We start from the raw sequence: 14,448 nt of genomic DNA, 5'->3' as shown, positions 1-14,448 counted from the left end.
CTAGGGTGAGTTTGGCGTCGTGAGGCTTTGTTGCGAAATAGAAAGCCGAATCTAGATTTGATTTTGGATTGGAGATGTTTAATATGAGTCTGGAAGGAGAGTTTACAGTCTAGCCAGACACCTAGGTATTTGTAGTTGTCCACATATTCTAGGCCAGAACCGTCCAGGGTAGTGATGCTAGTCGGGCGGGCGGGTGCTGGGCAGCGAACGGTTGAAAAGCATGCATTTGGTTTTACTAGCATTTAAGAGCAGTTGGAGGCCACGGAAGGAGTGTTGTATGGCATTGAAGCTCGTTTGGAGGTTAGTTAACACAGTGTGCAAAGAAGGGCCAGATGTATACAGAATGGTGTCGTCTGCGTAGAGGCGGATCAGGGAATCACCTGCAGCAAGAGCGACCTCATTGATATATACAGAGAAAAGAGTCGGCCCGAGAATTGAACCCTGTGGTATCCCCATAGAGACTGCCAGAGGTCCGGACAACAGAACCTCCGATTTGACACACTGAACTCTGTCTGCGAAGTAGTTCGAGGCAAGCAACACTGAGGCATGCATGAGAGCATCAGCTGTTCCGGACGACTGTGTGATCACGCTCTCCGTAGCCGACGTGAGTAAGACCTTTAAACAGGTCAACATACACAAGGCTGCGGGGCCAGACGGATTACCAGGACGTGTGCTCCGGGTATGTACTGACCAACTGGCGGGTGTCTTCGATGACATTTTCAACATGTCCCTGATTGAGTCTGTAATACCAACATGCTTCAAGCAGACCACCATAGTCCCTGTGCCCAAGAACATGAAGGCAACCTGCCTAAATGACTACAGACCCGTAGCACTCACGTCCGTAGCCATGAAGTGCTTTGAAAGGCTGGTAATGGCTCACATCAACACAATTATCCCAGAAATCCTAGACCCACTCCAATTTGCATACCACCCAAACAGATCCACAGATGATGCAATCTCTATTGCACTCCACACTGCCCTTTCCCACCTGGACAAAATTAACACCTATGTGAGAATGCTGTTCATTGACTACAGCTCAGCATTCAACAGCATAGTCGTTCTGCATACAAATCTGTCGTTCCTCCCCTGAACAGGCAGTTAACCCACTGTTCCTAGGCCGTCATTGAAAATAAGAATTTGTTCTTAACTGACTTGCCTAGTTAAAAGGTCAAATTTATTTAAAAAAAATAGTACCCTCAAAGCTCATCACCAAGCTAAGGATCCTGGGACTAAACAGCTCCCTCTGCAACTGGATCCTGGACTTCCTGACAGGCCGCCTCCAGGTGGTGAGGGTAGGTAGCAACACATCTGCCACGCTGATCCTCAACACTGGAGCTCCCCAGGGGTGCGTGCTCAGTCCCCTCCTGTACTCCCTGTTCACCCACGACTGCATGGCCCAGCACGACTCCAACACCATCATTACCACAACAGTGGTAGGCCTGATCACCGACACCGACAGCCTATAGGGAGGAGGTCAGAGACCTGGCCGGGTGGTGCCAGAATAACAACCTATCCCTCAACGTAACCAAGACTAAGGAGATGATTGTGGACTACAGGAAAAGGAGCACCGAGCACGTCCCCATTCTCATCGATGGGGCTGTAGTGGAGCAGGTTGAGAGCTTCAAATTCCTTGGTGTCCACATCAACAACAAACTAGATTGGTCCAAACACACCAAGACAGTCGTGAAGAGGGCACGACAAAGCCTATTCCCCCTCAGGAAACTAAAAAGATTTGGCATGGGTCCTGAGATCCTCAAAGGGTTCTACAGCTGCAACATCGAGAGCATCCTGACCGGTTGCATCACTGCCTGGTACGGCAATTGCTCGTTCTCCAACCGCAAGGCACTTCAGAGGGTAGTGCGTACGGCCCAGTACATCACTGGGGCAAAGCTGCCTGCCATCCAGGACTTCTACACCAGGCGGTGTCAGAGGAAGGCCCTACAAATTGTCAAAGACCCCAGCCACCCCAGTCATAGACTGTTCTCTTTACTACAGCATGGCAAGTGGTACTGGAGTGCCACGTCTAGGACAAAAAGGCTTCTCAGCTGTTTTTACCCCCAAGCCATAAGACTCCTGAACAGGTAACCAATGGTTACCGGGACTATTTGCATTGTGTGCCCCCCATCCCCCAACCCATATTTTACGCTGCTGCTACTCTCTGTTTATCTTATATGCTTAGTCACTTTAACTATACATTCATGTACAAACTACCTAAATTGGCCCGACCAACCAGTGCTCCCGCACATTGGCTAACCGGGCTATCTGAGGAAAGCATGGCCAGCCGTAGAGAAATGCTTATTGACATTTTCGATTATCATGGATTTATCGGTAGTGACCGTGTTACCTAGCCTCAGAGTAGTGGGCAGCTGGGAGGAGGTGCTCTTGTTCTCCATGGACTTTACAGTGTCCCAAAACTTTTTGGAGTTAGAGCTACAGGATGCACATTTTTGTTTGAAAAAGCTAACCTTTGCTTTCCTGACTGACTGTGTGTATTGGTTCCTGACTTCCCTGAACAGTTGCATATCGCGGGGACTATTCGACGCTATTGCAGTCCGCCACAGGATGTTTTTGTGCTGATCAAGGGCAGTCAAGTATGGAGTGAACCAAGGGCTATATCTGTTCTTAGTTCTACATTTTTTGAAAGGGGAATGCTTATTTAAGATGGTGAGGAAATTACTTTAAAGAACGACCAGGCATCCACGACTGACGGGATGAGGTCAATATCCTTCCAGGATACCCGGGCCAGGTCGATTAGAAAGGCCTGCTCGCAGAAGTGTTTTAGGGAGTGTTTGACAGTGAAGAGGGGTGGTCGTTTGACCGCAGGCAATGAGGCAGTGATCGGTGAGATCCTGACTGAAAACAGCAGAGGTGTATTTGAATGGCACGTTGTTTGAGGTCATAACATAGTCTGGATGCTGATTCATAGTGCCCATTAAACCCTGTTTTGGTGGATAGATGGACCTCTGAATGCTGTCTTTGTTCTCTCCTCAGCTCCGCTGTAAAGGCTTCAGCGGGATTCCTTTTCATCTGCATCCTGATTGAAAACAGCAGAGGTGTATTTGGAGGGCAAGTTGGTCAGGATAATATCTATGAGGGTGCCCATGTTTACGGATTTAGGGTTGTACCTGGTGGGTTCCTTGATGATTTGTGTGAGATTGAGGGCATCTAGCTTAGCTTGTAGGACTGCTGGGGTGTTAAGCATATCCCAGTTTAGGTCACCAACAGAACGAACTCTGAAGATAAATGAGGGGCAATCAATTCACATATGGTGTCCAGGACACAGCTGGGAGCTGAGGGGGGTCTATAACAGGCGGCAATGGTGAGAGACTTATTCTGGATAGATTCATTTTTAAAATTAGAAGCTCGAACTGTTTGGGCATAGACCTGGAAAGTATGCCAGAACTTTGCAAGCTGTCTCTGCAGTATATTGCAACTCCTCACCCTTTGGCAGTTCTATCTTGACAGAAAATGTTGTAGTTGGGTATGGAAATCTCAGAAGGTTTGGTGGCCTTCCTGAACCAGGATTCATACACGGCATGGACATCAGGGTTGGCGGAGTGTGCTAAAGCAGTGAGTAAAACAAATTTAGGGAGGAGGCTTCTGATGTTAAAATGCATGAAACCAAGGCTTTTTCGATTACAGAAGTCAACAAATGAGAATGCCTGGGGACACGCAGGGCCTGGGTTAACCTCCACATCACCCAAGGAACAGAGGAGGAGTAAGATGAGGGTACGGCTAAAGGCTATCAAAACTTGTTGTCTAGTGCATTGGGAACAGAGAGTAAAAGGAGCAGATTTCTGGGCGTGGTAGAATAGATTCAGGCCAGAATCTGCAGTATGGTGGGGTGCGGGTACAGTGGAGGTAAGCCCAGGCGCTGAGGGATGATAAGAGAGGTTGCATCTCTAGATGTGCTGGTTATACTGGGTGAGATGGGACTAGGGACTCCACTGTAAACTAAAACAATGATAACTATCTTAAACAACAGTAGGGATATTGACATTTGAGAGAGTAGGGATATTGACATTTGAGAGAGACATAAAGCTAGGCATAAAGCAATCACAGGTGTTGATTGGGAGAGCTAGCTAAGACAACGGGTAAGACAACAACAGCTAATCAACTAAGACAACAACAGGTAAAATGGTGATGAATGGGCTACACACCGGGCCTGAGTTCGGGGCTAGGGCCGACAAATAAAGAAATAAACAAAATGGAGTACTGTGATAAACGAACAGTCCAGCAGGCATCAGCTATGTAGCCAAGTGATCATATGGTACAGTGAACAGCAATAGATGGGAGCAGGGAAGCCGCGGCGTAGTCGTTACTACGCTAGCACACGGGAGACACAGCGTTTAAAGTTAGCAGGCGGGGTTAAGTAGAAACAACTACAATGTTGACATAATATGCAACTATAGGTATTTTATCTGTATAAAGTATAGCTGATTGACCATTATCTAATACATATTAAATGTATGTTCTAATGCCTTATTGTCATCTGCAAACTTCCTGTAAGGGTAATTAATTAAGGTAAAGTTGATAACATTGAATAGGTTGTTCCTGTTGGTGCTGTCAGGTTGGCTTGCACATTAAAATCCAAGAGGATGAGTCACTCTCTAATTGCACTGTTCTGTTGCAGTGGCATTGGGATATTTAATTGTCCCAAGGTTTTTTAGGCCAACTGGGTATAATTTCAGTGGGGACAGGATTATTTTCCTCCAGTGGGTGGCTAATTAACATAGAGACAATTCTAAAGTGCAGGGAAGAAGCTGTGATTAAACTGTAAGCTACCAGGTTTGTAATTTCAATGAACAGCAGCCTGCCTCATCAACAGGAGAGGTGGCTGTGAAAAGGTGTCTAGTTGTCACTGTGATACCCTGGACATAAATCCTGATCTTACTGTTCTATTCGGTAATGTGCGTGGACAGTGGGCACGCACAGACATCAATAATGTCAGCTGGTTGAATTTGATTCAATCGGCATTTTCTTTGGAATGTTTTAGCAGGTCTAGTGCCAATTCGATTTGCGTTCATAGCTCTTAGGCTACTTGATTTACTTGGGTATATTTTTTGTAATTATTGATAAATCCATATTTACTAGTATAGACAATTTGAGCACAAAGTTCATATCTTTATTATTCTGAGTAGCATATGTATCAATGTAGTCTCTTGGAATCATCTTTGAGTATAACATAGTTTGGAGGATAATAATCTGTTTAATAATATCCCCATAGTAATCGTAAATGTAGTTTTGTGTTCATAACATTTCAAATTTAAGGATGACGATCTTAGATGTTCGCCTTTCGAGTCGCTATCTCCGACGTAAGTAAATAGTTAACTGAAGGAGGTGCTTTCAATTCCGTTATATTTCTGCGCGATGACGTTGCACATTCGTTTTACTCGCCAAGTCCTTCCACAACTACGGTAAAGAATCCGACTCTCCTCAGCAGCCCAAGACTCACAACAGCGAGACAAACTTTTCGAAAATGGGCAACTGTCAAGTGAGTACCATGCTTGTTTTTTTTTAAAAACGTAGGCCTATGCGCATGCTGAAATTGCGGCTAGAAATGCGAATGAAATGTTAAAATTTAGGCCCTACTCTATGGTCAGAAAAAAACATCTCGAAGATGTGGAGAAAAAACGTAAAATAAGGCATATCTATTGAAAAGTATAGGCCTATAAAATACGTTGAATATATTTGTACAATTGCTGTGTAAATGTTTAATTGTAAGGGATGTGGACATCTTCATCAAAACGATTATCCAAACGACATTCCACACTAATCTCAAATACAAATCTCGCGTAATTTGGTCAACTGCTTGCAGAATGTGGCTACGGGAGATTTACACACTACCACAATTGAATGCGGGGTTATGGATCACTTTCTGAGGTTGATTTTAAAATGTAAAAAAATCCACATAGCCCTTGAAATGTCACACATGCGACTCATGTGACAGTGAGGCAGGGGAAACGCAGAGGAAGTCGCCACTGCGGAATTCGTCACAATCCCGTTAGATTAATGTAGGCCTAAACAATGAGTGAATCCGAGTGGAAGGCTATGGGTGGGATTAGGGCGGTGAGTGTGTTTCCATTGTCCTCTCAATTTCGCCTATGGGGCGCTACGCCCTTCTACTTTGTTTGGTTAAAACACGGCAGCGGCCAAATTCCTGAGCTAGTGCATTTCTTGCCATTGCGTTCTCCCCCTCCCATGTCATGTTACATTCTAATAGGTTTACGGCAGTTTTATTACATATGTGAACAATTGATTCAAAACTTTCATAAAGCTATTCAGATGTCCAATCTTTTGTTGATTTGAGGGGTGGCAGACATGATGGCTCCTATGAAGAACTAAGCTAAGGGAAAGCAGAAATTACAATAGATTAGGCCTACTAAGTGTGTGTTTAAAAAAAACAACAACACAACATTGAGATACAATAGTGGTGGTTGTGTTGATATTAGCATTTTATTGTCTTGTTTATGTCATAACAAAAACAAATGGTTAATTTCAGCCCACTATCGTGCCATATGAGGAGTTTGATGTTATGGCTGATATAAAGGCCATACGCAAAGCCTGTAAAGGCTTGGGTAAGTTGCAATCTTTTTAGTTAATTTATAATTATGGCATTCCAGGGATGCTTCTACTCCGTGAGTGAGAGATTGACAGACCGTTCCAAACAATGTGTGTTTACTTATAAGTAACATATCTGTGCAAATGCTTTTTAAAGGTACAGTGTGGCACCAGTTTATTTATTGATTGTGTCCTGTTGTGCAGGCACTGATGAACAAGCCATCATTGACATACTGGCTAACCGCTGTGCAGCCCAGCGGATGGAAATTAAACAAGCCTATTTTGATAAATATGACGATGTGAGTATCAAACACATTTTTATTCAAAGTAGAAGAATCTGACCATTGCACCGGTTCCAATCCAAGTGCCAATGCCGTTGACAAACTCCAGGCGGTGCTATGGTCAGATGACATGAAAATAGAGGTCTTTGGTCAAACATACCAGTCGTGGGTTTGGTGTCGAAAAAGCGATGCATGTGCAGAAAAGAGCCTCCTACCTACTGTAAAATACGGTGGTGGATCTCTGATGTTATGAGGCTACTTTGCTTCCACTTGTCCTGAGGCCTAAGACATTTTGAAGTACAAGGACATTTTAGCCCAAAACCTGGTCGCCTCTACCAGGAGGCTGAAACTTTGCTGCAAGTGGATCTTCCAGCAAGACAACCACCCCAACCACACATCAAAATCCACAAAGAAATTGTTAATTGACCACAAAATCAACATTTTGCCTTGTTCTTGGACTTGAACCCCACTGAAAACGTTTGGTTTGAATTGAGGGCAGTCCATAAACACAGATGAAGGATATCAAGGATCTGGAAAGATTCTGTATGAAAGAATGGTCAGAGACCCCCCCCCCCCCCCACACCCATCTCTCTCTCTTTCTCTCTTTCTCTGGAGAAGGAGTTGGTGGATGTGCTGAAGAGTGAGCTGGGGGGGAACTTTGAGAATGCCGTCCTGGCCATGCTGGACCCTCCAGTCGTCTATGCAGTGAAGGAGCTCAGGAGGGCCATGAAGGGAGCAGGCACTGATGAGGATACTCTGGTGGAGATTCTGTGCACTGCCACAAACGCTGTATGTTTTCTGTTTCATTCTGAATAGAATCCTATACGTCATGGGAAAAATAAAATGCTGTTCAAGATTTAAAAACATAACGGTCTGCTTAAGATTTATTTTTCGCTCTTTCCCAACAGGATATTCACATGTTCAAAGAATGCTACTTTCAGGGTAAGTATCAATTTCATTCTCACGCTGCACCTTAAAGCTGGCATCCTTATTAATGGTGAAACAGCCACATCCAGCCAGTACCAATGCTACCCCTCACTCAATCAAGTTGTCTTTTTACATAATTATTTCTAACAGAATACTTACCAGGGTTGTGAACGCAGGAGGACACTCATTGGGCTCCAGTTAATAGTTGGCATAACTTGAGAGACCCATAAGGCTTTGTAGCATACAGGTCACATAATCAAAATCTAGAACAGTGACTAAAGTTCTAAAGCAGGCGGTACCTGCTGTACTAGGCGGTGATACAGCCTGACAGGGTGCTCTCAATGCTGCGTCTGTAGACGTTTGTGAGGCCAAGCTGTCCGTGTGAATGGACCCTTTTAGGTTGCCAGTGGCGTGCACACCGAAGAACTTGAAGCTTTTGAACCTCTACTGTGGCCACGTCTACGTGGATGGGGGCGTGCTCTCACTTTTGTCTCCAGTAGTCCACGATCAGCTCCTTCGTTTTTGTTGACGATGAGGGAGAGGTCATTCTCCTGGCACCACTCCGGTTAGGACTCTCCCCTCCTCCCTGTAGGCTGTCTCTTCATTGTTGGTAATCAGGCCTACCACTGTTGTGTTGTCAGCAAATCTTGATGATTGAGTTTGAGACGTGCGTAGCCACACATTCATGGGAGTACAGGAGTGGGCTGAGCACGAACCCGTGTGGGATCCCCGTGTTGAGGATCAGCGTGGCAGAGGTGTTGTTGCTTACCTTAACCACTTTGGGTCGGCCCGTCAGAAAGTCCAGAACCTAGTTGCACAGGGAGGGTTTCAGTCCCAGGGTACCTAGCTTAGTGATGAGCTTTGAGGGCACTATGGTGTTGGAGGCTGAGCCGTAGTCCATAAACAGCATTCGCAAACTCTGCCATCTAGCCAGGTTTTTGGGTTTGGATACATTCTAACTGAATCATCCATCCTGTTGTTTTCTGTGCTGCTGATTCACTTTTGTTAGGGTTGTGATTTAAAAATATATATAAATAAAAAAGAAAACACACCTTACTTTTTTTTTATAACACCCATAATAACAAGATATGTTTTTTTTTTACCACAATCCTGAATCAGAAGTTAATCAGCAGTACAGAAAACCACAACAGGTTGGGAAGAATCTTAACAGAATGACACCCGCTTTCCACAATGGCTCAAATAGAATGACATCAGCAGTTATATAAATAACAAGGGAACTCCCATTCCTCTGCCCTTAATCTCATATTATCCCTGTCTGTCTGTCTGTCTGTGACTTCTCTAGTGCATGAACGGGACCTGGAATCAGATGTCGAAGGGGACACTAGTGGAGATGTGAGAAACCTGCTCACTGCTCTTTTACAGGTAAGTGGCCCCATGGTTTCACTCTTGGACTCTTGCCATGTAACACAATTAGATTTCTTTGGACTGAAATCGAGCTCCCTCTGCCTGACCTCTCTCTTAACCCTAAGACTCTCTCCCTCGGTCTCTCTCTTGCTCTTTCTCTCACACACACACACACACACACACACACACACACACACACATTGGCTGTCTGCCTGCTTTTCCAATGTCCTTTCATTAGTAAAATGGAGGCCAGATACAATATCCTGAGCCAGACAGAAAGGCTACATTTCATCTCACCACAGAAGTCAGTGAAAGCTTTCTGTTCTAGGGCACCAGAGATGAGACTTACGATGTGGATGAGGGTCTGGCTGAAGCAGATGCCACCGCCCTGTTTGAGGTATGGCATGGAGAAGTGCATTCAAGAAACCACAATATCAAGAAGTGGATTTACCTGTTTCATTTAAATCATATTTACTATTTAGGCTGGTGAGGGATGTTTTGGGACGGATGAATCCACTTTCAGCTTCGTCCTGGCCAACCGAAACTACCTTCAGCTACAGGCCACCTTCAAGGTGTATGAGCAGGTGGGTCTGCTATTAGCAGCCTATGTCTGTTCACACAAGCTGAAACGAGTGCCTTGAATATTTATAGATATAAATAATAATAAAGGGTTATACTTCAATGTATTTTATTTAGAACCTGTGGTAAGTCTATTTAATTGGAAGCACATCGGGCTCCTTTTGCTGTAGCTATCCTCTGTACCAGTGTTTATGCTTATATTCATTCCCTCCCTGCTTTACCCAGCTCTCTGGAACTGAAATTCTGGATGCCATTGATAATGAGGTCTCTGGGACACTGAAGGACTGTTACATCACACTTGGTATGTATACAAGTTGGCGTATGTGTGTTTGTGTGTGGGTGCAGAGATCTGAGGCCAGAGACACTGAAAGGATGCATGTGACTTGAGTAAAGTGGGTATTACTCAGTATTTAGTTGGTTGTGTGGGTGGCTATTCAGAATTTCCTTTAGCTAGCCTGCGTTTGTTCAAAATGTCAAATGGTGTTTTACAATACAGGCCTATAAACCAGTAACGAATTAGAAGTAACTGACAGTATATTTGAATGCCTTTCTGATTTTCTATTTTCAGTGAGGGTTGCTAAAAACCCTCAGCTGTATTTCGCCCGGCGACTGAATGAAGCCATGAAAGGAGCAGGCACTGATGAGGACACCCTCATCCGCATCCTTGTATGCCGCTCTGAGGTACGGTAACCTATGGATCCAAACTCTCTGACAGAACCTTAGCATGGTTCTTGGGTCTATCAGACACCAAATCATTTGTGACCACTGACTACATTGTGATTGCATGCATTTAAGGGATTTTTGAATAGTTTCTGTTATGGACACGTGATCATTTCTCCATAGCACATTTATAAAACTGGGGGAGGCTATGCTATCAAGCAAGGCTATACTAACTTTGTGGACTACCATGGCAACACTTGAAGGCACTATAAACTCAGCAAAAAAAGAAACGTCCTCTCACTGTCAACTGCGTTTATTTTCTGCAAACTAACATGTGTAAATATTTGTATGAACATAACAAGATTCAACAACTGAGACACAAACTGAACAAGTTCCACAGACATGTGACTAACAGAAATGGGTCCCTGAACAGAGGGGGGGGGGGGGGGGGGGGGGGTGTCAAAATCAAAAGTAACAGTCATTATTTGGTGTGGCCACCAGCTGCATTAAGTACAGCAGTGCATCTCCTCCTCATGGACTGCACCAGATTTGCCAGTTCTTGCTGTGAGATGTTACCCCACTCTTCCACTAAGGCACCTGCAAGTTCCCAGACATTTCTGGGGGGAATGGCCCTAGCCCTCACCCTCCGATCCAACAGGTCCCAGACATGCTCAGTGGGATTGAGATCCGGGCTCTTCGCTGGCCATGGCAGAACACTGACATTCCTGTCTTGCAGGAAATCACGCACAGCACGAGCACTATGGCTGGTGGCTTTGTCATGCTGGAGGGTCATGTCAGGATGAGCCTGCAGGAAGGGTACCACAATCGGAAGGAGGATGTCTTCCCTGTAACGCACAGCATTGAGGTTGCCTGCAATGACAACAAGCTCAGTCCGATGATGTTGTGACACACCACCCCAGACCATGACGGACCCTCCACCTCCAAATCGATCCCGCTCCAGAGTATAGGCCTCTGTGTAACGCTCATTCCTTTGACGATAAACGCAAATCCGACCATCACACTAGGTGAGACGCAACCGTGACTCGTTAGAGAAGAGCACTTTTTGCCAGGCCTGTCTGGTCCGATGACGGTGGGTTTGTGCCCATAGGCGACGTTGATGCCGGTGTTGTCTGGTGAGGACCTGCCTTACAACAGGCATACAAGCCCTCAGTCCAGCCTCTCTCAGCCTATTGCGGACAGTCTGAGCACTGATGGAGGGATTGTGCGTTCCTGGTGTAACTCAGGTAGTTGTTGTTACCATCCTGTACCTGTCCCGCAGGTGTGATGTTCGAATGTACTGATCACTGCGAGGACGATCAGCTGTCCGTCCTGTCTCCCTGTAGCGCTGTCTTAAGCGTCTCACAGTACGGACATTGCAATGTATTGCCATGGCCACATCTGCAGTCCTCATGCCTCCTTGCAGCATGCCTAAGGCACGTTCACCCAGATGAGCAGGGACCCTGGGCATCTTTTTTTTTGTGTTTTTCAGAGTCCGTAGAAAGGCTTCTTTAGTGTCCTAAGTTTTCATAACTGTGACCTTAATTGCCTACCGTCTGTAAGCTGTTAGTGTCTTAATGACCGTTCCACAGATGCATGTTCATTAATTGTTTTTCATTGAACAAGCATGGGCAAGTGTTTAAACTCTCTTTAAAATGAAGATCTGTGAAGTTATTTCGATTTTTACGAATTATCTTTGAAAGACAGCGTCCTGAAAAAGGGACGTTTATTTTTTTGCTGAGTTTACATGGCTCAGGGAATTGTGTAATCATATAAGAAAATGCCCCTTTTAGACTACTTGACTTGGAATCTAAAAGCAGACAAATGTCAGCTAAAGAGGTATGTGTTTTCTGTTCAACAGTATGATCTGGAGACCATTAAAGACATGTACCTGGAGAAGTATGACATGTCCCTGAAGGATGCCATCAAATCTGAGTGTGGTGGAGACTTCAAACGTCTCCTGCTGGCTATCTGCCATTGAGAGAGCGGCGAGAGAGCAGAGTGCCTGAAAGGGACCGAGGGTGCTGCTGCTCACTCCTGGACAAACTAACGCTACTTACAATCGGTCCTACTGTCCTCAAACATGCGACATTCTCGGATAGGGCAGGGGGTGGAACTGCAGATAGCTCAAATCCAGCTGGTTCTGTTCTCCTGATTTGGCATTGATGTCTAGGTTCCCTACAAAAGTGTTATCAATATGTGGCTACCATATTTGATCTACTTATCTAAAGGCAGTTGGATGCTCATAACATACCATGTGGTGTGATTGGTTTTGATCGAGAGGAGTGCTAGGACTAGAGACTTACCTTAGACCAGCGCTCCACATTACCAGTGAAACTTAGTAGCCCTAGTCCTTGAAATTCTGTTTACTATGTACAGTTGTGTGACTAGATCTCAAATTCCTAAATTCTCTTTTCTGCAGTTAAATTGAAGTTCAGTAGGATCAGGTGGTTCAGTGCTTGGTAGGAAGGTCAGTCTGCACACAAGGGCATTTGTAGGAACTGGGACAGGGTGTTGCTGGAAGATTATGGTTATGCATTGTATTGGACTTATCTGTCTTATACAGATGAGACCTATTCCATTGAGCAGTGATCATATTTTTGAGCTTGCATTTAAAATGATCAGCAAACATTTTGTCCATGCTTAGTGAGACACCAATTTGGATTTGATCTATCCAGTGCCAGTACCTTCCACCCCCAACCTCCATCTACAGTATTAACAAGTGTTTATAAACTGTTAGCTAGCTAGTTATGTGCAATCTGTCCATCTACCTTGAAGTTATAACTTAAATGAAGGAGAAATGAAAGTGTCCTTAAGAAGCAATGGTATTTTATATGACATGAATCAATGCATATATAATATTGATATTATTTTTAAATAATCAACACTACCACTCCAAAGATAAGTAAGTACATTGTAATTCTACTGTCTGATTAATCTTCACGGTGTTAGTCAAAAACAGTTATTTAATTTAAAAAACTGACTATGCATTGACTTCATGCTTCAATATGTTGCAAGGGAAACTGCTGTGACAAATCTTCAAACACCTCATAAAATGTTTGTATTGCAAGACTAACACTAAAACTATTAACTGCATTAAGACTGCAGTATTATATATCATTCATTCAAATGTGTTTAAAGATTTACTGTATACACAAGAAGGTATTTGAAAAGGTCTCGGAAGGTATTTGAGAAAAGATTTAGACTTGTACCTATGAAGTATCTAAACTCTTTGAATAGCATGGTCTAAAATGTTACGACCACTGTCACTTCTGTGTCCCATAATGGCAGCCGTATTTTTAACATATTCCTATATTAGGAATTAGGTCATATTAGAAAGTCCTGTAATCTCAGCTGCATAACTTGAGATATTTGTAACATTTTATAATGCTGGCTAGGCTACTATGAATTCCATGCAAGAGAGGATAATGTCAACAGGTTTCAGACCGTGCACACCTGCCCTTATGAAAAGATATGGAATAGGGACCAATATTTGCCTCTGTATCAGCAAAATAATACATGCAAATTACAGAATAAAATTGATCTAAAATTATTTTTGTGTTTTTTTTTTTGTGAACATGGGTCTGTTTATGGAATCATATTTTACTGTACCTATTCAATATGTTTATTGGCCTAGATATAGGGATACATAAATATCATTAGTGTAAAAGGGGAGATGTTACAATCACTGCAAAGTGCTCATGTTTCAAAGTTGATGCGATTTATAGACTGTACAGGGAAGACAACCTTAATATTCAACCTCCTGTCCTTCGAATGCAGTTTGTTTCATGCTCTCTGTGATGAGTCTTTGGTCGTGTTCCCCTCCTTAGATGTTACATGCATCAACCAATCAACATGCCACCTCATCGACTGTTCTGTCAGAGACCAGATTGCTATATTGTGGGTTGTGTACCTCTGCTCAGAGCAATGACTGTATATGAATGGACAAAGCCATTGATCACGTGAAACCATTCATTCCTATGTGAAGACTGAAAAGCGCATTGAAGCCAAATGAAGTCAGTTAAGATGGCGTTTCATGGAGACATAAAATGCTCAGTTTAAGATATTCTAGGAAGTG

The 14,448-nt window shown here is 44.0% G+C and overlaps 1 protein-coding gene across 1 annotated transcript; it reads left to right on the top strand.

The window, feature by feature from the left end:
* Nucleotides 1-4,984: 4,984 nt before the first annotated feature.
* On the top strand, nucleotides 4,985-13,923 carry LOC110489849 (annexin A13). Its single transcript, XM_036944117.2, has 11 exons — nucleotides 4,985-5,494; nucleotides 6,503-6,578; nucleotides 6,766-6,860; nucleotides 7,461-7,631; nucleotides 7,751-7,784; nucleotides 9,073-9,152; nucleotides 9,463-9,531; nucleotides 9,617-9,718; nucleotides 9,939-10,014; nucleotides 10,282-10,394; nucleotides 12,232-13,923. The coding sequence occupies exons 1-11, from the start codon at nucleotides 5,480-5,482 to the stop codon at nucleotides 12,349-12,351; spliced, it is 951 nt and encodes a 316-aa protein (XP_036800012.1). The 5' UTR covers nucleotides 4,985-5,479; the 3' UTR covers nucleotides 12,352-13,923.
* The last annotated feature ends 525 nt before the right edge of the window (nucleotides 13,924-14,448 follow it).

The sequence above is a fragment of the Oncorhynchus mykiss genome, chromosome 15 (genome assembly GCF_057628025.1).
Source record: "Oncorhynchus mykiss isolate SJ-2025 chromosome 15, ASM5762802v1, whole genome shotgun sequence".
In the NCBI taxonomy this organism is placed as follows: Eukaryota; Metazoa; Chordata; class Actinopteri; order Salmoniformes; family Salmonidae; genus Oncorhynchus; species Oncorhynchus mykiss.
The sequence above is the reverse complement of the archived record's forward strand: the minus strand, read 5'-3'. Positions and strand labels throughout refer to the sequence as shown.